The 25,308-nt window shown below is 40.6% G+C and overlaps 4 protein-coding genes across 4 annotated transcripts in view; 2 read left to right on the top strand and 2 right to left on the bottom strand.

The window, feature by feature from the left end:
• The first annotated feature begins 120 nt into the window (after positions 1 to 120).
• LNPK (lunapark, ER junction formation factor) overlaps positions 121 to 25,308 on the top strand; it is a 178,890-nt gene continuing 153,702 nt past the window's right edge. Inside the window, exon 1 of the mRNA XM_073305929.1 lies at positions 121 to 134. The gene's annotated coding sequence lies outside the window, so the exon portion shown is untranslated. The remainder of the gene's footprint in view (positions 135 to 25,308) is intronic.
• HOXD12 (homeobox D12) lies at positions 1,845 to 2,902 on the bottom strand. Its single transcript, XM_073304754.1, has 2 exons — positions 2,341 to 2,902; positions 1,845 to 2,083 (listed from the first exon to the last, which is right to left on the bottom strand). The coding sequence occupies exons 1-2, from the start codon at positions 2,900 to 2,902 to the stop codon at positions 1,845 to 1,847; spliced, it is 801 nt and encodes a 266-aa protein (XP_073160855.1).
• Positions 9,110 to 10,694, bottom strand: HOXD13 (homeobox D13). Its single transcript, XM_073304753.1, has 2 exons — positions 10,070 to 10,694; positions 9,110 to 9,360 (listed from the first exon to the last, which is right to left on the bottom strand). The coding sequence occupies exons 1-2, from the start codon at positions 10,692 to 10,694 to the stop codon at positions 9,110 to 9,112; spliced, it is 876 nt and encodes a 291-aa protein (XP_073160854.1).
• Positions 19,395 to 23,029, top strand: EVX2 (even-skipped homeobox 2). Its single transcript, XM_073304752.1, has 3 exons — positions 19,395 to 19,818; positions 20,845 to 21,098; positions 22,391 to 23,029. Exons 1-3 carry the CDS (start codon positions 19,395 to 19,397, stop codon positions 23,027 to 23,029), a joined length of 1,317 nt encoding a protein of 438 aa, XP_073160853.1.

Raw genomic sequence — 25,308 nt, 5'->3', positions numbered from 1 at the left:
TGGATGAAACATTTAAAAATCATCAGATGAGTTGGAAAATGTGTCGAGCTCGTTGAAGTTAGAGGTATTTACAACTGGAGGTGTTTGCATTGGACAAAGGCACAGAAGCTTTTGTCCTCAGGGGGAAAAAAATATGCTAAATGATCATTTGAACATCCAGATGAAACAATAGTAATGGAAGTAAATCCCTTCCATGAATAGGAGAGTTTTCAATGTTTACCCAGTTCTTTGGCACTAGTATATGTTGTTAAGGCGTGTGATTAAAAAGAAATCGCAGATCGGCCTGTATTAACCCCATCTTTATCGCCTACAACAGGGTGTTTTGATTTTTTAATTTTTTCCCCCGTGGAACATTTGGACCAGGCCAAAGTCATCCAGACCAACAAGGCTAAAGGCAGCGTAGACTGCGCACCGCACGGGCCGCCAAATAAACGATTCGCATCGAACACATGACGCGACCTACAAGAATTTTTTTAGTTCTATTTCTAGATCATGAAGATGGAAACAGAGCAAAGTTATAGTAACGCTAGCGGCGGGGGGTGTCTATTTTTAAAAAACTCCTTCGCAGTGACATTTCGCTTCTTTCTTTCTTTCTGGAGAGAGAGGGCGAATGGGGTGGGTGAGGGAGCTCATAACAACTGAGTTTTTCACTTGGATTCTAGTCAATGAATCAAAACATTTTATCATGAAGGTGACTGGGAGAGCATTATTTTTGTCAAGGCTGTTCAAAGGCAGCGTATGGGGGGGGGGCAAGACTCCTCGACACTTTCACTGACAAAGAGAGACAAACAATATTTACATCCAAATAAAAGTTGTTTTCTTTTAATGGAGCAGGCAATAAGACGATCAACATTCTACGCATCTGAAAACCAAAGCAAAAGGCAGTCCGTTGACATGTATTTCTTTCTGGTTTACAAGTAAGAAGCTGCGGCAAAGGGCTCAAAGGCCTGACCATCGATTTTCCATTCACAGTTTAAAAGTCTAGGTATAAGGGCAGGGCTGCAAGAGACAACGGCAGCCTTCAGTCGCACATGAATGTTTGAAGATGCACAAAGGATTTTTTACCCCCAATACTTCAGACATTTTCATTCAGTTTGCCGCAGCCTATGACTGCAGAAGAGAGATTTATTCAACACCTTTTAAAATAAGTAGCAGGAGTTAATGCATCATTTTCAACACGCAAGAAGCAGAAAACCTTTGGGCGCATTATGAATCCGTGTTGTCAGGTTATGCCATGCCTTTGCGCACAAGTCACGTGCCCCGTTAAAATGTATGCCTCTGGGTTCTCGGATCGATGCCATTATGTTAATGGATTATTAAAAATAGGGTTTATTTGTTATACGCTTTTCCATTTAAAAAAACCAGGTTATTCCCAACAACAAAATAAACAAACACTGCATGCTCATACTGTAAGGCAAGTTAATATATGAAGAGACTAGCCAGTATTTTAATATCCAAGATCATTACTAGTCAACGTTTCTTTATTTTTCTGCAAAATTATGTTTACATACAGTTAGAGAAATGGATCTTAGCTCAGTACCGCTCATCCTCCAAGGAAAGAAAAAAGTAGAAGAAAATCTATTATAAAGCGAAATTAAAGATAAGAGCTGATAATACAGGTCTTAGTGTAGCCTTTTGATGAGTTTACTTTCTTCTTTTTGGCCAAGAATTCAATATTTGCCAATTTACAAGAGCCCCAAATGTTTGCTTAGAACTTCTAGAATTTGTTTTATTATTATTAATAATAATAATAATAATCATAATAATAAAAGTTTTCATCGGGAATATATTCTACCCTAAAGTTGCAAAAGACAAGTTCATTACAGGAATGGCAAGACTTTTGTCTAGTACATAGAAAGCGCCTGCTCACGCATTACTACTCTTTTCTTTTTCATCCGTCGGTTTTGAAACCAAATTTTAACTTGTTGATCGCTTAAATTCAGTCTGTTTGATAGCTCCTTCCTCTTCTGTCGGTTAATAAACTCATTGAGGAGAAACTCGTTTTCCAATTCAGCAATTTGTTGTTTTGTGTAAGGTTTCCGTTTCTTTCTTAATCTCCCCTGTGCGGGACACCAAGGCAAACCTACAACAAACGTCGATAATTTAATGGATAAATTGTCTGCAATACATGGAGCATGCAATAAACAGCATTACATAAATGTAACTTGCCCAAGGTATGTTTTCGTCAAGTACATTGGACATCACAAGAACTACCTATCTTGTCAGATTAACTGATTATCTCCTCAAATGGATAAATGTGTAATTAAGATAATTCTAAGGGTCTTTTAGAAAATTATTCTCTAGGTCTCTTCTAGATAAAGTGAGTTATTTAAGGCATACCATCCTGCACTGAAGGTCTCAGACATGACTGGACTGCTGCAGACTGCACTGTCAGGTTCAAGTTGACCGAATTCTTGATGTCCTCCTTTAAGTTTGAAGGAGAGGAATTCACTTCAAAAAGAGCTGATGAGCCATGCAAACCTCTTTGCAGGCTGGAGTGGTCATACTTCACTGGCTTTAAGTTGGTTGGATGAGTAATACTTGGGTCATTGGCAAAAGAGAGCCTCTGCCTGCATCTTTCCTCCTGTTTGGAGCTTGCTTCGTGGGCGTAGTATTTATTGTTTTCTTCCAGGCACTCTTTGTTGCTGTTGGAATTGATGTTGATTGGAACAGAGCCCGTAAGGTAAGGCTGCGAGGAGCCGCTGAAAGCATGGTTCTGAGGCTGAGCTGTACACGAACTTGAGCAAGTCCAGGGGATCGAGCTTCTGGGGTAGGAAATGGTGGGCAGAGCCGCCAATTGACTGCCATTAGTCCGCAAATTAGGAAAATAAAAGGAGTCCGGCGATTGCAAATTCAAGAGAGAACCAACGTAGCCAGATCTGTAGAGACTGCGATCACACATTTCCAACAAAGGCCTTCAGCTGGTCTTACAGCAGGATTTAGTTACAACGGGGAATAAGCGGCAAGCCTAAAACGATTGGACGAAACTTTGCATACAGGTTCTTCAAAGCCGGTAATTTCAGCACCGCCTACACCCAGTGAGCCCTCTTGTTCTCAGTATTATAGTAATACTTGAAATATTAAAATCCCTAACTTGCAAGGGGGAGGAGAAAGCTTTGTCCCCACTCCTATAAAAATGAATGGAGTAGGAGTGGAACGCTGCTTTCCAAAAGGGAAACTAGGAGAAAACAAACATTTGTAAACCTTTAGATGGGAACTTTAGCTAGAATCCGGAGAACGGTGATTTCTCCTTATGCCTACTTGACTCGATTATTACGCGTTATTTCTCACCTAGGGTTTCCTCATTTATTGTAAAGGTGTGAAGCTATTTGCTATACATACAGATGCACATGTACATATATGTTTATTGCAAACATCGTTATATACATGCTTGAAATTAACATCCTCATTATGGTATGATTATGATACCATTATTATAAAATCCTATTATTGGTATGATTATGATAATGATCTGATATGACTCTAGTTGTAGATTTATGCCCCTTTCAGGTTTTCACATTTTAACTTGCATTGTCACCATGTGGGGAGAGTGTAATCATTGAAGGTCTGTGTTCTTTACAGGGCGTTCAGTAATTTACATTTCCCAGTGCACACACACTGTTAAAAATAAAACCCGTTCCACTCTTTCCCCCAACATGTTTCTTATTGAGGAGACTTTATTTTTAACATTGCAAAGTATATAAAAATGTCCAAAGAATACATTTCTATCACGTGCAATACATTTTAGAATAACCTGCCCAAAGTAAAGGTTTTCTTGATTTATTTATTTTATTTTTTTCGCAAATCAGGCTTATTAATAAGGACTGGCGAGGGAAGACGCTAAGAATTAATTCGGAAACTGCGAGAAAACACATCATGTCGGAGGTGCAATAAGACAAGGCAATGATTAGAGTGGTCGCCACCGGTTTTAAATTGTCTGGCTGATATGACATAATTTCCATAGCGTTTATTTTTCCGCCATTAGGTGGTCAGCTCTTGGCACTCGAGGTTTTTCAGGGTCAAACATGATTTCAAGAATTCCCCCCCCCCCCGCTTTTCGCCTAACAACGGAATTAAAAATGACATTAGTGAGCGTCCACACTTCATACCGCATGACTTTGGCAAAGGGTGAACGAACGAGTTGTGGAGCTTTGGGGAGCCGTTGATTCCTTTTGAGGAGTCAGTTCTGAATTCCGCGAGGCCTTCTGTATAGTAACTAAGGCCGAAATAGTCCATGAAAAATACGGCTAATGGCGCAAGAGGCTTGAACCTATTTGCTAAAACACACGGAAATATGGGGTAAGGCGGGTGATATGGGGCAAGTTATCAGAGGAAAAAGCTTCAGATGATCATGGATATTTTTGAGATCACTCTTCCTCAGTCAGCAGTCTTCAGAGCAGGTTTTCGGAACATAAAGTCGACTACTAAATAATATTTTCGGCATCCATCCATTTAATACATTTCACACAGTACATACATACACGCTGCTTCTAATCTGACAATTTCATATGGGTCGCTTCCATAAACGGGATGTCCCCACAATGGAATTAACCCAATTTCAAACAGAAACATAAAGCTCTGACTTCATCGTGTTACCTTAGCTCGATTAAAATATCAAACATGGTTAACACTAAAGGTTAATTTTCCATGTGATTGTCTTGTTAATTATAGTTTTAATCTTGGCTTTATTTCTATGAGGAGATCAGACATTGACATTTTCCTAATGAAACTCGTCTTTCTGTTTAATGGGAATTTTGAGTAAATTATACAGTAATTTCATTGCCCAGGAAGAAAATCTTTAAATGATTACTCTCCAGATTATCCTCCTAGACCACACAAGACCACACAAGCAGTGCTGGAGGATATTACTGACCACTGCTCTTAATTTTTATTGTTTGAGTTATGTCTACCAATTGAGTCTCTCTTATTAACTTATTTGTTTTCGTTTTCCAATATGCTGGGAAATAGTTGGGAAAAGTTTAATTCTCTTCCGCCCTAGCGTTTCATAAAGAAATCTGCAACTGCTTTTAGCCTCTCAGAAGAAAAGAATGGGCATTTTGTGTTCAAAAGAGTATATTTTCCCCCAGTAAAAAAACAAACCAACCAAGAATAGATGTGAGCTCTGTTACCGGAAAGGAAGGTGACACTTCAAACTAGTTTTTATGGTGTTACAGAAACAAGACTTTTCAATTAACCTTAAACTCATCTATAATTGTAAATGAATAATAAAATAAATATGGAAAGAAAAATCTTAGCAACAGCAGAGGTATTTATAGCTGAAGAAAATAGTGGTTATGTTTAAGTCTGCGCAAGCATGACACAATATTTTGTAATATAGTCCTTGTTCAAAGTTTTTGCCGGTGGTGGGGTGAAAATATCAGTGACCAGAAGTCTTGTTGGAGAGGATATCTTCAGCTGTAAACACACGCCTCGTTTGTTAAACCATATTCTTTAATAAAACGTGCCTATCCCTATATTCTTATTTGTACAAGAAATGTAATTGTTTATTATAGAGCTAGATCGAGACCTTTGCTCTTAAGCGCTTTTGGGTAAGTGTTGGATCAAAAGTAGTGTGACTACTAGACCTGATTACGCTTCCAAACCCTATGATTTTATAGGCATAGTCTTTCCCTTTGAATATGAAAGTTGTGCCGTGTAAATTAATGGTACTGAGTTGTCATTTGTACTGCGGAGATGCAGCAGCTGGAATGGGAGTGAAGTGCTTTCCCAGCCTATGCCAGAGATTGTCCAGGAGATGGCAGGATTGTCCTATACATCCACGCTCACTCCACAGCACAGCTATAGGAGTCAAGATCAATGGTAAATAGAGGGCAGCCAAGTCACCATCACGCCATATTTCAATTCAATTTACTAATGTACTCATTAATTATGTGAAATAAAACTATACATGTATTATATAATAAAGATATTTCAGTCATCAGAATTCTGCTAATATGTATAATCAAAGTACTCTTGAATAGTGTGAAATAGAACTTTCTCTTTCACACTTTTATTTCTCACAATTAGTAAGTACATTAATTATCTATAGTAGCAGAATCATTACAATTACGCTGCGCTTGATTAGTCTAAAATAAATTACTATACATAAACTGTGGGGCCATAAGGTCTCCTAGTTAGGTGCTGGCAGTGATATGAAATGTACACTGCACACACAATGGCTGTGTATATTATAATTCATCTGATACTCCAAACAATTGTACAGAATCCAATAGCCTTTGATGAAGACGTTGTCTCTAGCACCAGAGCAGCTCTCCATACTTTCTGCCGAAGCATTCTTTAATTTCTTCCATATCGCTTCCCTGCTCCTTGTATGCGTACCTACAGACAGTATACTCTGTAAATAATGCGTCAAAATGCAGGTGACGAGGGGAAAAGGAAGCCCTCGCCTTTCTGACTATAGTTGCCGTTTTCTTTCTATTTCTGCACGTTAGGCTCCATGGGACAAAAATTAAAAGCAAACTCCTCATATGTGATTGAGTGAGTAGCGGGTTCAGATTTCATTCTGATGTATTATTTGCAGGTCAGGTGGAGTTCTAATATTGCCTAAATCTGCACCTCAGTGTTCTGATACAAACTGAGTCTAAAGGCTAACCTTACAATAAAAAATAATGTAATAGGAGCGAGTTCTGGGCAAAAAGAAAACTAAATGTTACCAATAAAAATCTAACCAATGAGTATTTTTCTTAGTTTAAAAGTATTTTAAAAAATAGGGTGAAAAGGTTCTAACAGATAGACGGAGTTAAAAATATAGAGAGGAAAGGGATTTTTAAAGTTCTAAACAAAGGCAGCATTGATTATCAGAGACGGGTCAACACTTTTTTGGACATTTACTCTATCTCCCATGTACTTCAAGTTAGAGATTTTATGTTCCCCCAAAGTCTCTTATTTTCCCAGGGAAAGAAAATCCAATTTGGAACCTGGCTTTCCAGCGGAGAGAGATTTTTTTTCCAAGTTAAAAAGGAAGGTGGGGGGCGAGGGTGGGAATAAGTGTAAGGGTAACGTGTGAGCCTAACACTTCGCTGTACAGGTCATTTTGTTAAATGAATGGGCTGACAAAATTCTGGGCCGCTTTCTGAACTCCACACTCAGCCAAACCAGCTGCATCAGGGAGGCTTGTTGGTGTGTGAATGCAGATTCAGGCCTAAGGACACAACAAATATTCTAAAATGCCATGTGAAGCAAACACGTATGGAACATTTAAAACACTGGAAGGCTGCTCAAAGAAGCCGCATTTCTTGCGAGACGAAATACCACAGTGGAGCTGAAGTTGCTGGAAAACCACAATTATGTTTCATAGAGCAAACTGTAGGCAGAAAGCATCTTTTACTCATTATACAAAGACCTGGTATAGCAAAGAGCCCCGTCTTTGGGCTGTATTCTCGACTTTTTAATGCAGCCTGTCGTTAGATATCTGACTTGCTTTTTTTAAAAAAAAACCAAGCCATAAAAGTAGCCTTTCCATAATGCAGCCTGCGAAACGCCACGCTGTAAAAATAAATGTGATTTTCTTCAACTGTTTTTATATTGAAAAGAAATCGTTTTTATTGAAGATGTTTTAAGGAGGTCTTGACAAACTCATTCACGGCTTTGAAGTTGAGCCCCCATTTCCAACACAATTCCAAGTAAAAGCAGACCTTAAAACAAGAACGGAAACAATATGGTTTGATGGAAAGAGACTTAGTGTATGTCTTACCCACATACGTTAAGTATCAACGTGTTTAGAGCAATAGGCTATTATAATAAATAATAATAGTTTGGAACACAACATAGTTTAATAATTACACGAGAAATAAATGGAGAGATTTTCTCTTTTCTCTCCTAGCAGTAAACTGACTTGTATGATCAAAATCACTGCATGGGTATCATAACACGCACACTAAGATTCAAACAACACTAAAACACAACCGCCAGCCTCTCTGATCTTTATAAATTACGGCATCTTTCGAAAGTCCTCATTTATTGCTTCTTTCATTAACACCGGTGTATTTTTGTAACTTAAAGGTATCAGCAAGCTTCACTTCTGTAACAAGAAGTTTTCAAACCACATGATGGGGTGAAGGTGGAGAGTCTTGTGCTTGTTCAGATAAACAGGATAATAGGGCATCCAATACATTATATAAAAATACACATAACGTTTATACACACCTTTATACAGCATGTCCTCTATATGCAATATGATTAAACACTGGAATTCCATTTAACTGTGTGTTCCTAGTATGCAGCTAACTAGCTAGCTATAAATTGATAAAACTTATCTGTTTCGGACTATCTTACTAATGAAGAGCAAATGATAACCCTATAAAACTGTATTGTTTGAAGTAATTGTATGTGATGCATCCGAATGAATGCATCTGCACAGAATATTTTGTTATTCTTTAAAATAGGGAGTATGAAATCATTAATCTGCAAATGACTACAAAGTAAAATCCAAAAAAAAAAAAAATGTGGAATACAGACAGTCATGGAAACAGCTGAAGTTAAATATGTTTTTCTAGTTCCAATCTGGCTCCAAATTACATTTTTTTCTGAAAAAATAATAACCACCTCCCAACAACATAAAAGTAGCTATTTTCACATTAACAACCACTCACTGTATATGCTGGTGGGCTCACTTTATTTTAGACTGAGAACAGTGTTGTAATGATTTCTTAATCCCCAATTACATTACATTAATTTTAATTTTTTCACAACCGGCGTGGTTGTGAAATGTATTATACCAAATCACAACTGACAGTCTTGGCACCCGGCTGTTCAGAGACAATTTTACAGAAAAAAAACAGATAAGTATTTAAGAAAATTATAATTGTAACTGATCAACATACTTAAAGTCGTTTATACTGGCCTAGAGGGAGGAACAGAAGATATTAAAATACACAAAAAAGAAGAAAGAAACAGAACTACAAAGTCAAGTTTTGGCAGCATTCTCCACGGATCAGAGAAAAATGCTGACATTAATTAAAAGCAAATCACAAAATCTCGCCGCCATAGGAAGGGGGGAAAATATTAAATATATTTTCAAGTCTTTCCAAAAGTCTTTAGCTGATCGTAAATTGCATTTATATTTCCATCACTGTCCACAACCAATAGATCAAGAAACATTGTCCTTCAGCTTTGAGACTATTTTCTTATCCTTCACCCTTCTATTCTGAAACCAAATGGTAACTTGTCTCTCAGACAGGTTTGTGGCTGCGGATATCCTTCGCCTCTTGTCCTTGTTAATGAACTTGTTAATGGCATATTCATTCTCGAGTTCTTTAAGTTGCAGTTTTGTATATGGCACTCGCTTCTTTCTTCCACGTCTGTAGACACACATATCTGGCTGGTTTAGTGCAACATCCCCTATTGTAAAAGACATTATGCGAAAAATTAGAATTTTATTACAGGCGTTTAAATCTTAACTGATACTTGCTGGGCACTGGTTTTCATGGGAAAATAAATAATGTTAGGCTGTTTGCAGCTTATTATTATTTACACACCCACATTATTTACACGCTATTAAAGCACGAAAATCTTGATGGTCTGTCATCGCTTTCCAAGCCTGCGTGGTAGCGAGCCTGCAAAGTTTAGCAGTGCATTTGCTGGGGAGGGGGGGGGGTGGTGTTGGTGTTGAGTTAAGTTACATGTATGTAAAGTACACGGAGAACTTTGCTTAGTGTGTGTTTCCCTGTGTCTGTCTGCATGTGGTGTTGTGCATGGGCACACTCACCGTATGCAGTTTCTTAACTACACTGGGGCGAGTCTTAAATGCTAGGCGGAATCAGAGACAATCCCAAGCATTCCAGACATCAACTGGCACATCTTCCCAAAACAGCAAAGGCAAACGTGAATAAAAGTCCAATCATCCAAACACATTTAAAACTAGCCATAAGGCTAGGACAGCTGGGCTCTGGGGTCTACCACACAGGGTGGAAACACAGAGTGGGATATTCTTAACCAACATTTCCCCCCTGCGCCGGGGGGCTGTGTGCGCAGAGTAACCAGGTCGCCAGGCCGGCGAGTGTAGCACAGGGCGGAAATTAAACTCAGACCAAAGCTCTCCCTCGCGTACCTGGAAAGGGCGATTTCCAAAAATGTGAGCTCTGGGACTGGTCTTTAGCGCAGTAAACCTGACTGTTCCAGCCATTAGCCAGAGTCCAGGACTGATAGCCCTCCATTGAGATGTATGTTTCGTGCCTCGGCTCCCCAGAGCCGAACGTGGAGACCATGTCTATGTACCCAGGAACGTGCTGGTAAGGGTTGGTGTAGCCCTGGTAAAAGGACACTTCCTTGGCCCGGGAGGAGACTTCATTGGCGGGGACGCTTGTGCTGGCCAAGCTGGAGACGTCCATATACTTTTCCACGGGAAAGCCGCCAATGGAGGCATGGGGGGAAGACTTCAGGGCGTTCTGCTGAATCCCGACCCCGTGGGACATCCGACAGCTGTAATATCCATTGCCAAAGTGATAGCCGTAGCCCAGCGCCGGGGCGGCCGGCGGAGCGGCGGAGCCTGGGCACTCTTTGGAGGGCGGATCGGAGCGGGCCGCGGAGCCCGAGCGCTCCGGGCCCCCAGCGTACGCGAACCCCGGAGCGGCCGCCGAGCGGCCCGAGTGAGCCGCCCCGAACACGGGCGACGAGAGAAAATTGCGGCACTGGCTGGAGGCGCCGCCGACCCCGTCTCCTCTTAATCCTTCCATCTCCCAGCTCGCGGCTTTGCTCATGGCCTTACACATCCCTGGCTGCGGCTCGGTCCCGGGCTAGGCACGGTGCACATTGTTATTGCCTCCAACAGGTTAGATCATTGTGGTACGTTTATAAAAACTAACTTCAGATTGGGAGGGGGAACAGGGGGAGGGGGCGGCCTGCTCCAGATTAGTTTGCTGGAGTCCGAGGGCGCCTCATAGGCTGCCGAGGAGCATGTGATCCTCCAGCCGCCTGAACTAGTTCAGAGCTCTCAGCCCCTGCCCGGGACCGGCGTGTCCCCTTGCCTCACTTATTCATATTTTACTGTTCGGATCCACGGGCGTTTACTCCGAAACGCAATGATCACGCTAGTGGGAGGAGGGGTTTATGGCCCCCTTTTCTGCAGCACCAGCGGTGCTTTCATCTCCCGGCTAGCTTCCATCGGTTCAAAAGGCTTAAAAGAAAGAAAGAAAGAAAGAAAGAAAGAAAGAAACAAACAAACAAACAAACAAACAAACAAACAAACAAACAAGCGCCCCAACTATTTGACCGTATTGCGCAGGAAATGGCGGCGGGGGGGGGGGGATGTATTGTCATTGTCCAGAATATCTCGGTGTTTACTGCAGTTCTTCACACTTGAGATTATTTCTTACTTCATTATTGATTCATATGGTTATTTAAATTCTGGCTCAAAGTCATTGAAAGTTGCTAATGACTAGCAACCAAAGTGTCTTAATTAATGATCCTACTCCAATATTGGAAGGGTTACTGCTAAATGCACAGAATGGGGATGCATTTAAATAACCATTTAGTTTAGAAGTAAACATTCCTTTCCTAAATAGATGTATTGACATTTCTGAGTTATTAATGATTGCTACACGGAAGTTTGCAGTATCTTTCTAATATATCATAAAGAAATATTAGACTTTGCATGGTTTTGTTATTATTGTCATTTAGATACTAGATATATATACGCAACTTACTATGTGCTCTAACAGGGTATATAAATGACAGTGCTGTTTACGTTATTTCTGAAACGTATAGTGCATAAACATATATAGATATATGCGTGTGTGTGAGATCACAGACACAAACACACGCACACATAAATGGCAGGTCTTATATCATTGCCGATAGCCATTAAAATCCACTGTCTGTGTACTGCACAAGATGTTAAACCTGGGATTCATTACATGTGGCTTTTTTCCTGAAGTGTCAGTTAATCTAGTGGTAAAACTGACAAGTTAAAATGCCGTGTTTGCTTATTATTATGGTTCTAGGGTTAACTTTCCAAGACTGTAGCAAATCTTTATATTGTCTAATCGACACGAGTGCTGTGTCAGTTTTGAACTTGCCGTAGTGCAAAGATCCTAAAATGTATCGCGTTCTATAAACATATCTCAGTCTTATTGGACTGGCTCTTTCCAGCATTCTTGCTCTCGGTTTACTTGTTGCAAACACTTAACACGCTCACTTGGACATAATATGCAACAAGTTACTACAGGGAAGCTTCTCCAAAGTAAAAGGAAGAGGGTTTTTTAAAATTAAAATGATAACAGAAATGTTTTGAATGCTTAACACACACACACACACACACACACAAAACAACACAGTAGAAGATTCAAGGAAAAGGACAGGTTATGGAAAGCGAAATTAATATTTGACATGATTTTGTTTTGAAATGCAATTTGCATTGATAATAACAACCAAGGATCATAAGCCTGTTGGGGTATTTTATATAAAAACTATGATCTCTCTTTATTAACAGTGGCTTAAGTGAGTTGAATGAGAAAGCGAACCGCTTCGCAGTAATCGCAGGTCTTTTAGTTTTGTAGCAAGTCTAATAATATTTGGCAGTTTCTGGAAGTGGGGTGAGGAATGACAAACTGGTGCCAATAATCACAATAACAACCGCCTGGCAAACACAAGTTCGTGTTCATTAGCTCCAACCACTTAATTACTCTTAATCTTTCATAATCAGGTAAGAAGTCAAATAAATAAACCAGACAGGGCTACGTATTTCGCTCAATTATAAGCCGACTCAGTATTTGTTCCCAGGATATAAAATGGTACCTAATTAGGGAAGTGGATCCTAAGGATACAAGTAAAGACTCATTCCTTTAGTTAACTGAATTCAGCTTTCCCATGGATTCTTAACTAAAATATACAATATTTAAGATCGAAAACGTGTATTGCACTGGCCATGTGCAATTTTCTGTTTGTATCTCGTACTGTAGTTCTTCTAGCCAATAAGTATACTGTAATGATCTTTCCTGTCACAAAAATATAAAAAATGTGTTTAATAAAAAAAGAAACTGAAAGTATGAAGTTTCTTGTCCGCTTAGCCCTCTTACATCAAAGCAAATTAATTTGTAATTATGTCTTAGCGCAAAATAACACCAAAGACCACTTTCGCCTCAATGAGTGTTCTATGATTCCATGCCCAGTGAGACTATGTCCCTGAACAGTGGTTTGGGATCAATAATTGAAACTCAGTAATACGCCATTTTGTGAGGTGTGTAAAAACACAGCATTGTCTTACTCTCACGCTTTGCACGAACAGGATATTATGAATGTGAATAAAAATAATGAGCTCACAAGTCACAGTCTCTTTATAATGTCTGAAAATACACACCCAGTTTACATGTGTTAAGATTTGTTGTTTTAACTATGTGGTACACTTAGGTGTAGAACAAGAATCTAGACTAATTAATGCTGGCTTCTGTGTAATATTACACTTTGATAATAAAGTATTCTAAAACGATTCCTTATCTCCTTCATTTACTGTGAAAAAGTATTTTAGAAGGTAGTGGCAACTGACAACTTTGAAACTTGTTAGTAGATCGTAATAATGGATGTTTTCATTTGCTCCAGAGCGTTACAGAATAATTTTCCTTCCCTCTAGTGTATAGTAAGTGTGTGCATAGTTAACATCATATCTGTATGAAATTTTCCATTTAGAAATCATACGGGCATCAGTATAATAAATTAACTAGATATCTGCAAGCACATCATGCAGGAAAGTTACTGAGCTCTTCCCATAAAGAACTATGCCGCATTTTATGATTTTGAAATTATCTCGTGTCCTCAAAAATCTTCGGAAAAATCTACTATAGTAATCAAATCTTTGTCCTAATTAAACATACGGATTGAGCAATTGCTGTGCCACTCTCTTTCACCTCCCTTTTCCGTCTGCCCAGCAAACACACCCTCGTCCTTCCGCCACCCCCTTCTTTTACCTCTTTCCAGGCTTCCGTGGGATCTGGCTTTGAGAACGTCGTCCTCTTCTCTGAGCTATATTTTAAATTTATTTCTTTATTTCGATTGCCCTTCTGAAGTCATGGTCTATTGCTATAGTTTGCTGCAGAAAACAAAACCACACCAAACAAACCAAGGAACTTTGCACTTTTGGGTTCAGCCTGAACAGCTCGTACACAAAATAAGGAGATTAGTAATATTTCAACAGCTACCTTCTCCAATCCTCGCTAGATTTTTTTGTTTAATGTTAACCAGCTTATGTTTTTAGTGACTAAGTAGACCAACAGTGTTTATTTTCTGTGTTTCTTTTTCTTCCAACTCAACAAAAAGAACTAGTAGAAATTGAAACAATTGCAATAAAGAAAAGGCTTAATTGCCAGGTAAGGATATTTGTTAAAATATGTTTTCCAAATCTGTCTTATGGATGCCCAGAACTTGATTTAGCAAGTCAATTAACTCTGATGTTTGAAAGATACATTTTCACAGACTCATAGAAATGTAAGCCTGTGTAAAGGACCTTCAGAGGTCACCGAGTCCAGTCCCCTAAGCTTCAGAACATTGAAAAGTATCACTCTGCACAGTGGCCTCTACAAAATCCAAGCAGACTTTTAAGCAAACGTGAGTGTTTAACATGTCCCCCCCCTCAAGTCCCCCATAAACGGGTATAAAATCTTTCATAAGTCCCAGCCAGTATTTAGAATCATAACTCGTGCTGGCGTTGCATACAGGTCGCTGCAGGGAACTGATAAACGGTTCGGTTTAAACCGAAATAACTTTTTACATCACATAAAATGTTATCAACTGAACTTCGCAACATACGTCCCATTCGTGAAGCTAGCCACAAAAAGACACAATGTTATTAACTTTGTAATATATGGTGCTCAAAGCTTTCTTTGAGTTGTAATCAACTTGTATATTTACGACGGCAGTGAAATATTTTTAAAAGCACAAGTGATTAGACAACTATGCTAGAGTCCTCCTACATAATAATTCTCTCATAAGGAAGTAGAATAAATATAAGTATATTTATATATGGAGGTGTGTGTATGGATATTTGTACTTAAATTATTTCTTTGTATACAGGAGAAGAATATGGGCTCATAGAAAGCACTGATGTCTCCAGTAAAACTCCAGGCAGCTGCTGTACCCAGCAGCAAGTCTTCAGCAACAATATTAAATGGCTTCCAGTTTTTGCAGAGTTGGAGGTGTAAGCAGAGAGAGAATTTCTCTCAAGTTTGCACCATTCAGCATTTCCCATGATTATATAGTACGATGTAGTATCCCAGCTCTGTCACTAGATGGCTCTACACGTTTTTCTGTGGAGACTCAGAGTGCAGATTAATAATGTAAATTTGAACTGTATTGTTTCCTTGATTAACAGAACCGGATTTTCTATCTTGCAAGAGTGAAATATCTGAGTTTATATATATTTTTTTACTACAAAGGAGGGAAGAGGGTTCCCACAGAAAGTGAACCTGTTATCTTAACTCAAACTTTCAGGTATAATTGTCTTAGTGCAATAAATCTCAGCTTGTTTTTTTCCTTCTTAAAACCAGACTTTCTATAATTCGCTATAGATCTATAAGTAAATGAAGCAAACAGGCTCTAGTTTCATGCTGTGAGTAGTCAAGTCAAGGGCAAAGCGACACTGTATAATAACGTTAGATCTCATCAGACCATTTCACCTACACATGAAAATTCTCTTTTTCACCAATCACTTTTAATAATAATTGGGCAAAGCTCACGGATCATTATCTACTTGAGCCTGGGTCCTCCTATAGATACCTGGGCGAAATCAACTGCAACATCGGGCCTTTGGTTATTTGAGAGACAATATAGACATATGCAACCAGAAGTTTTTTGCGAGCTCCCACCTGAAACAGTGCATCTACACGTTGTATGTTACCTGCAATAATAATAATATTTTACAATTTACCTCTGAACACCCAAAGTTAAGAAAAAAACCCAAATATTTAGCCGGTGTTCCCTAGAACACCTTAAAACTAGTTAAAAACTGGTTGAGATTTCAGTCGATTTCATATGAATTTCTCTTTCAGTGAAGATTTAACAGACATGATCAAAATATTATTTGATATCATAAGTAACAACTCTCAAGATAAAATAAAATATTTTGGCTGTCGGCCTATGCAGCTAGTTAAAGCTTATAAGAACAACTGAGTAAACAGGGTAGCAAAAACTCATCTATTTTCATCGATCTATATCACTTTCTTTACATTCCCTCGCTGATACAACCCTTTAAATATGTGTTGAAAGTTTTCTAGATTGCACTCATTATTAAAAGAAAAACTATAAACATTTATAAAATATATCAATCTAGTTTTCTAAGAATATAAATATCAAACAACTAGTTTATTAGTGGATATCCATTTTTGAGAGGAATGATTAATTGTATTGTGCTGATTGTTTTTGTTTTAAACTGAAGTATTAATATTATTTAAAAGGTGCACAAAGTAACAAAACACTAATTAAGGTAATTAAGGCACAGTCGACCTTGTGTATAACATATTTTTCACATTGGACGTTTTGTAGTACCCTATTTCACCTGCAATATACCATAAAACAATTATTTTCCTTTTAGTGGTGCAGTAACATTTTTGGAATATAAAGCTCCACTGGATTTGGTAGTGTTCAGATGTAAGTGTGTTGGAGATGTGGTGTCTAGCTGTGGTTTTCAAAAAAGGGGGAAAAAAGATACTAACCCAGTTAAAGTATTTAAGAAAACAGACGGGGGCGCCAAACGACAGCAATAAAGCTACCCACAGACTTCCGTTTCCCCTCCTATAACTGGTAAGGCACTACTCAATCTGGACGAAATAGGCTTTCAGATCTATATTTAGGAGGGGTATTTTGCATAATCATTATTTCAACTGGCAAAACATAAGTCTGTATTTAACTGGGACCAGTTCCTTTTGCGATGGAAAGTTTGGTTACAGTCTGGATCACCAATCTATAGTCAATAATAGAGAAGTTTTTGAATTCAAGTGAGGCAGTGTTTACAGTACCTACAAACAGAGCCCAATATGTACATCGTCACTCTTCTGTTCAGAATTGTTTAATCTCAGGGAGCTGCTGTCCTTATAGCATTTTAATAACAGGATAGCCTATGGAGACTGTCAGACAACTGAATGCATCCGATGAAGTGAGCTGTAGCTCACGAAAGCTTATGCTCAGATAAATTGGTTAGTCTCTAAGGTGCCACAAGTACTCCTTTTCTTTTTGCGAATACAGACTAACACGGCTGTTACTCTGAAACCTGTATCTTTTCAATAAATAATGGTGTAGGAAATTGTGCTCTCTCCTGATAAAACAGAAGATACCGCTTTGTCACCAGTTATATTGGGGTAAGAAAGGCAAATATATCACCATCTCTTACGGGTTTAAAATTATTTATGGAGAAATATAGTTTCAGAAAGTGTGCTCTTGGATTGTGTTGGCAATATAAAGGGCTTTGACGTTTACATTCCTCCTATTACAATATATGTTTTTCTTATCTAAGTCTAAGCACACTGCTCAAAGCTGCCTACGGTTAGTGAAAAGTTGATATTTACTTCTGTCTGGTTTGGGGCTGTAAAACATAGGACACCAAACTGCAGCTAAATTCACGTTTCAAAGAACTGATGTAAAACTCTGATTAATAGAATGCTGGATTTTATAAACAATGCCTAGAATGTTTCCTAAATATTTCATGGGATGTTTAGGGAGACTTTTAATACGTTCTTAAAAAGCCGACAAGAATCCCGTTTTCCAAGTATGAATCATAAGCAAGAGCATAAGAACTTAGGAGATGTGACTTTACCATTACAAGGAAGCGCCTCTCTTGGCAAAAAAAAAAAAAAAAAAAAAAAAAATCCTATGTAATCACAGGAAACGTTGGAATATTTCTATACCTGATCAAATTCAGAAACTCGGGATCTAAAACTTCACTATGTGGGTAGAAAAAAATCTCTCAGAAAGTAGAGATTGGGTAGTTATTGAAGAGTACTCCAGAGATGCTAATGACAAAGGATTTATCTTCGTTTAAATGGTTGCCATCAGCGTCATTATTACTATCAAAGTTATCACTGAGGAGAGACTTTCCGATAGTCACGTCTACTAAGCTTGCTAGCCCGTGTCCCTTACAGCACAAGACATTTTACTCCGGATCAACCCGGAAAACAACGGACAGCTCAGCTAACTAAGCCACAGGTAACCTTGGCGAAAGAATGACGATGAGGAGCATGTCTTTACTAATATTTGATGCCTTTGAAATACTAAAATCAAGTCATTATATCTATATAGATTTTAAAATGCTTCGCTTTTCGGGGGGAGGGTGTAAAAAGAAACCTGTCTAGAGAATGAAATGACAGTGCTGCAGTACGGTGCTTTAAATCATGAATGCATTTAACGTTATTTGGACGTTTTTGCCATCAAATTGCACAACAGAGAATATTTTCCCAAGAGGGGGGGAAAAATCGTAGACTAGCTCCGACAATAAACAAGAGTATAGAAAGTAAAAAGGACACCATATTTAAGGATGTAACGAGGAAAATATACTAATAGACCCCCCCCCCTTTCACCCCGGATTACAATAAATCCATTTGCAGGCTGCTGTGGTAGATGCACTTAAACTGCTACGTACCAGCAGCGATAGTTTTTAAAAGTCTCAGCATAAGGTTTGCGTGTATGGGGCTGGTTGGGGTGTGTGCTAGTAAAATTCCTAAATAAAAAGTACCAGTGCATTCTTAACTGGAAAGTAAAAGTAAATAAAATACAGAGGAAGGGTAGTCTCAGTCCGCAGGTCCTCTTCCAACGTTTCCTCTTGTTGCGATCTAAAATCCGCTCTTAGACATATAAAACATTATCTATTATTTAACACGTAGTTCTGTCCGAGGAAAAACGAGAAAGAAGCTGCATCATTAGGACCTAAAAGGCAACAAAACAAAAATCAGAGCATAATGATGCACCTAAATGAAGGGGGAAATGTTGCACAGCTCATTTTATTAATCAGACTGTCAATTTCACCCCAGAGGCCAAACCCCAGAGCAATTCAAGCAAGATCTGATCACGCTAAGGACAAGAGCTTTACTCTTCACTTCTTGTCTTTCTTTCTTTCTACCTGGATATATTTGTCTGCTCAGAAGCTGCCTTCATTATCCACTGACAGAAGCTTGTGTTTATTTGCTTATAAACCTGTTACAATAAATGATTATTCGAACAGCGTCATTCCTACCTTAATGACGAGCACTACTTTTTGATGAATGACATTTCGGGCTAGAAAGGATGTATGGGTCATTTTGACCAGTCATTCCCTCGCTTTGGCATCCCACAATTTTTACGCCTCCCTCAAAAAGAGATAATAATATCACTTGCCGGGCTGAATGTGAATTAGCCCCTGCTGCAGCTCATCATTAGTACAGGACCAACCCTGCAACTTTGACATTTTTTATAAAGCTGAGATGATGGAAAGAATAAGAAAAGAGATGATTCTGATGGAAAGAGGTCTGCACAGCCCTACAGCTGGCAAAAGGCTCTCGAATTTGTCAGACTCAGCTGGAAATGCAGTGCTGGAGGCCCTTGAAAATTCTCAACACACTAGTCGCCTCAGCCCTAGACTAACTTCCGCCTCTCTGCATAGCACTATAGGGGACATCCCTGCCAAAGGCAAATTTGAAATAGACACTTTATTCAATCTTCAACATCAGAACAGTGAAAGCAACGTCTCCTCCGAAATTGCTCCGTCGGAAAGCAGGAAGAAAATTAGCCATTATTCAGAAGTTGCTCAAGAGGCAGATATGAACAGTGATGTGGAGGTGGGCTGTTCAGCACTCCGCTCCCCAACTAGCCTGAGTTCCTCCCAGCTGAAGGAAAACAATAACAAAGGTAAATATTATTTTATCCTCTCGATCTAAACGGTACCGTTATTTGATTAAACTTGTTAGCCTGTGGAAATAGCGCTCTGTATTCAGTAAAATCACTGCTAAAACGGTGCACAATTATTTTTCATGTGTTATCACGATACACAAGATACACTAAACAGTGTTTATATAGCCAAGTGTCTCTATATATTAATGGAAATCGCTCTCTTTCTCCCATATATAGAACTATATATATGTATTTATATAGTTTCTCTCGTTCTGCAGATCTGTCTGTATTTCTCCAGCTATACAAATATACATACATGGAGTAAATTGAGTGTATAGATAGTAGAAACTATGTATCTAAGTATATGTGTGTATTTGTCTTTGTACGTATAAAATGTGTCATTGTGTATTCACACTAATAATAATTGGCCATTGTTCACTTTCAATCTCTGATAACGCTGACTATTAAAATCCCCCCCCCCATCGTACCAGGTTTGAAATAAATTTGGTGAATTATTTTCATTGGGGAGTGTAATAAGAGAATAATCAATGGATTTCTTTGGGGCAATAGTAGATGCGTTTTGTCAAATGTGTCAAAAGAAAAGCAAGCTACACCATAACGCAAGACATATCTTTGTTTATGGCTGCACTTATTTTGTGCCTCTCAAACGAAAATAAGGAAGGCTCATGTAGCTGTTAAAGCTGATTCACAGATGAGAGTTATCCGATCACCGCAGTATGAGAGCGGTACCACGTCTCTAAAATTGTGCTCTGCATATGTACTCCTACTTGGCTAATTGGCTGCAGGAGCTAGAATTCTATAATTACTAAAATGCCTAATTTACTTAGAATAATTTCGTTATGAAGTGATTTAAAAAAACTTTATTGATTCTATTAACAGCAGCAATTTGTAACAATGACAGCTAGCATTAATTATCAGAGTTCACAGCCAGACTGGTAAAGTTACCTCCTGCTTTATTTAATACACGCAAACACATCCAGAGGAACAAATCTTTATTTCACAATTTGCTTGCTTGTTTGCCAGGCTATTCAGAAAGCAGCTCAGCTCCTACTACCACCACCTCGTCCTCAGGTTCGAGTTTAACCAGCCTGCACAGCAGCAGCAACGCACTGGGCAGCTCCGGCTCTGGGGCTGACCAGGTGAGAAGGTACCGCACCGCCTTCACCAGGGAGCAGATAGCCAGGCTAGAGAAGGAGTTCTACCGGGAGAACTATGTGTCTCGGCCCAGGAGGTGCGAACTGGCCGCAGCGCTCAACCTCCCTGAGACCACCATCAAGGTATCTCAGCTGAAGCGCTACAAACGCGGGGCTAGTACACTCGATGTGGATTTTGGTGCTTTTGTGCTGTCTGGGAGCTTAAAATGTGAGATCGAGCCCAATTCCCGGCTAAATAGGTGCTTCTTACTGACAGGAAAATGCAGTGGCTTATACTTTCCTCCTGTATGGCAAAAGAATAAATCCAATGATAACAAAACAATAGAACATAAAAATAAATAGTGTTGCATAATTCCCACCACGGTTTCTTAGCTATTTTTAGCTATGGCTTTTGGTTAAAGAACATCCGGTCTTGTCTTTCCTGTTGGGTTTGTTTGTTTCTCTGGGTTGAAACTTTTTTTATTTGTTTTTTTAATTTTCCTTGTCAATTTGTATTGCCCTTGCACGTTAAAAAGGAAACAAACGATGATATTTACCAAAAAAATGAAGCAGAGGAATTGGACACGTCAATATAATAAAAATTCTATTTCTCCCATTTCGGACAAAAGCACTTGAAAGACAAATGCTGTATTATTTAAAACGGATTTAGTGTCTGACTGGCACAAAGCATTTCAGTGATTTATTCGGGTGAAATCTCTTTTGGTTGGATTATTTTAAATAATGTGGTTACTTATAGCACATTACAAAGAGGCAGTGGAGAACCAAAAAGCTTGAGACAAGAAAACAAGCTGCTCCGTTACAGAGGGCGAATCTTAAGCGCTCTCCTTCATGCTTCAGAAAGATCTGTATGTTTGGAATGTTCCTTTCCTGAAAGTAGCTCTAGAAAATAATATAAAGCAAGGATGCTAAAGCGGAAGGCAGATGCAAATGCCCATTGTTACAGGGCAGAAGCAAGGCTGCAGCGTTAGCAACTCGGAATTTCATTTGTACGGCTGCTTTTAAAAACAAAACGCAAACAATATTTTGCCGTGTGCAAACCCCGTGCAATTAACAAAAAGCAAACAGAAAAGCTTCCCCATAAAAGCAGCTGGGTTCCTTCAAAGGAGCCACTTTCATTTTTAATTCCTGACAGCTTTAAGCCTCTCTGATGTCAGCGGGTTTTGTGGGTGTGCGAATTTGGAGGGAGGTTTCTAGGTAGCAAACCAGGAGGACACTTAATAAATAAGTCACAGGCAGGCTAAGCAGCGGGGGTGGGTCCTGGGAGGGGAGCGTGCCCGGCACGGCCATGCCCTGCTCGGGAGCTGCTGCAGCCCGCGGCCGGAGCAGGGCTTGGCGGGAGCCGGCCTCGTGTCCGGCGCCGCGGCTGCGCTGCTGTCTAAGGCCGGCCTGTGTGTTGTGTCTCCCCCTCCCGCCAGGTGTGGTTCCAGAACAGACGGATGAAGGACAAGCGGCAGCGCCTGGCCATGTCCTGGCCCCACCCGGCTGACCCCAGCTTCTACACCTACATGATGACTCACGCGGCGGCCACGGGCAGCCTGCCCTACCCCTTCCACTCCCACGTGCCGCTGCACTACTACCCCCACGTCGGGGTGACGGCGGCCGCCGCGGCTGCGGCCGCCTCCGGAGCGGCCGCCGCCTCGCCCTTCGCCACCTCCATCCGGCCGCTGGACACCTTCCGCGCCCTCTCGCACCCCTACTCCCGCCCGGAGCTGCTCTGCGGCTTCCGCCACCCGGGCCTCTACCAGGCCCCCGCCGCCGCGGCCGGGCTCAACAGCAGCGCGGCGGTGGCGGCGGCGGCCGCGGCGGCCGCGGCTTCTTCGGCGCCCCCGGCCGGCTCGGCGGCCTGCTCCTGCCTCAGCTGTCACAGCAGCCAGACGGCGGCGGCGGCGGCGGCGGCCGCGGCGCTGGGCTCGCGCGGCTCCGGCTCGGATTTCCCCTGCACGGCGGCCTCGCAGCGGGCGGAGAGCGGCTTCCTGCCCTACTCGGCGGCCGTGCTGAGCAAAACCGCGGGCGCCTCCCCGGACCAGCGGGAGGAGGCGCCGCTCACCAGATAACTACCCCGCCCGCAGCCGGGGGCGACCCGTTTGTAAGGGGCGGGGGAGGGGGGCCCGCAGCCGGGCTCCGGAAAAGTTCCTTCTATTTTTGTACCGTTCACCCGCCCCTCCCCCCAGCTTTGGCGGAGACACGAGCCGGGGGGCGGTGGGCAGGGCCCCGCCCTGACATTCCCCTGCACGCCCCGCGGGGCCCAGCGCCGGGCGCGGGACTGCCTGCAGGGCCCCGGGGCGGGGTTTGCAGGACAGCGCGGCGCAGGGGCCAAAGGCTGCCCTGGGCGCCACTCCCCGGGGAATTGCGCGGGTGTCACTGGGTGCAAAGCTTCTGTTCTCCTTGCTGGGCCCAACCCCCGCCGCCCTCGGTCGGTCCCGAGCCAAACCTCACCCCCTGCGCAAGGGGAATTTGGCCTAGGGACTGAGTGAAGCCTGCTACCACGTCCGTCTGGAAATTGGGGGCGCGGGGGGGGGTGTCAACAGAAGAGAAAAGTGTTTCTGTTTTATTCTGATTTCGTTTTAGTTCGAATCAATTGGAAATGCCTCGCCTATGTTATGTACAGAAAAGAGCGGTAGCTAATGAGGCTGCTGTGGATGGGCCGGTAAAGGGAAGGGAAGAGTGAGATTGACAGGATGCTCTATACGAGTCAGAGAGGCAGTTTTAAACTCATGCTTTCCAACTACCATAATCCACGCGATCTGGGAAATACTTGAATCTCTCTAGGTATAGGATGCTGTCCTGAAGCATTGACCTTAGGTACTTCTCTCAGTTTAATGTTTTTCTGTTTCTTTTCTTTGGTAAAACGGCTCTTGGATTTATTTCCCACACATGTTTATCACGCCTTTGCCTCTGAAAAACCACCACTGGATAACTGAGACCTGCCATAGCAAGCCACTGCTACTGGAGGGACTTCCTTGAACTTGAAGAAAGGCACATCAAAAACCACCAGTGTTACTGCCATGTCAATTCTGATGCTAATAATGTGCAGATTATGACGAAAATTGCCAATCATGTTCTCTGATGGACCTCCTTTGAATGTGGAATTGGAAAAAAGTTCCCCGCGCAGAGACCTGCTGTCAAGTACTAACAACCCGCTAAGGGAAGTCATTAGAAGAGACAGATAAGAGACTTGGTACATAAAACATTGTTCTTGGTGCATAGAATGTATGTTATTTAATGTTATATCTGTTACCTGAAGTGATTTCGCACAAGAAAGCCACGTTCTTATCATCTCAATTGCCAATTTTCATTTTGGTAACTTGAGCGCCCCGGGTAGACTTTTCTCTGTTAAGTTGATATTCCACCAATGTGAAGAGCCTCATTAAATCAAACCCAGATATTTCCATAATACTCCCTACAGAGCCACTTCACTCTTCACATAATGAGATTTTTCTGAAGGGTTGAAGCCTTCATCTAACTTGCTCTTGCTTGTTTAGGCCCCGTGTGTACACACACACACACACAAAATTTCTCTATTATATATATTTGAAATAAGTGTCCCGAAATACTTCTATTTTTAAGACACTGGATTTTTTTCATATACCAATAATGGACTTTCAGGAAATAATTTGAAGGCTATCCTGTTTTGTTCAGTGAACATAAATAGTAGATTTTTGTCAAATGGGACAGATTTCTTCGGTGGGAGGGAAGGTAGGGTAGGGAATATCCCAAGACTCCTGGGGTGGATTCCTGACAAGATGTGTTCATTTAATGTTTAGAGGACGTTAAACTAAAATAGGAAATACCTAATGCGTAATTTTTTTCATTTTGTAAAATAAATAGCAAGACTACTTATGTAAAAATTGATTATACCAGCTGTTGTTCACTGAGTTTATATTTAAATTTTTTATTAATATATAATTTAAAGCAAAATAAAATAGACCAAAACATGGCACTCTATTACCAGCTTTACCTTTTCGATTGTTGGATTTGTTATGATCACACGTATTGGATGGTATATACGAATATTTTGGCAATAAATGTTTACATTTTTCCAAAATACGGATAGATAGACAGATGTCTATCAAATGATCGATAAGGATGCTGGTTGGTAAAATTAACATAAATTCGTTTTATGTTAGGTCCTTTGGACCTGATTATTGTATGAATCTGTAAATAAAGTCTTTGTGCTTTAAATATTGCTGCCTGTATGAACTCACTGTAAAATATTTTACAAATGTGCAATAATTATAAAGCTTTGTATATTACGTTATTTATTGTGTTTGGTCATGTAAAATAAATGTTATTTAAATCAAAGCGAGCTTATTTGTTTGAAAGGCTGCAAAAC

Source organism: Lepidochelys kempii, chromosome 11 (genome assembly GCF_965140265.1).
Source record: "Lepidochelys kempii isolate rLepKem1 chromosome 11, rLepKem1.hap2, whole genome shotgun sequence".
NCBI lineage: Eukaryota > Metazoa > Chordata > Testudines > Cheloniidae > Lepidochelys > Lepidochelys kempii.
This window is presented reverse-complemented; position numbering and strand designations above follow the sequence as displayed.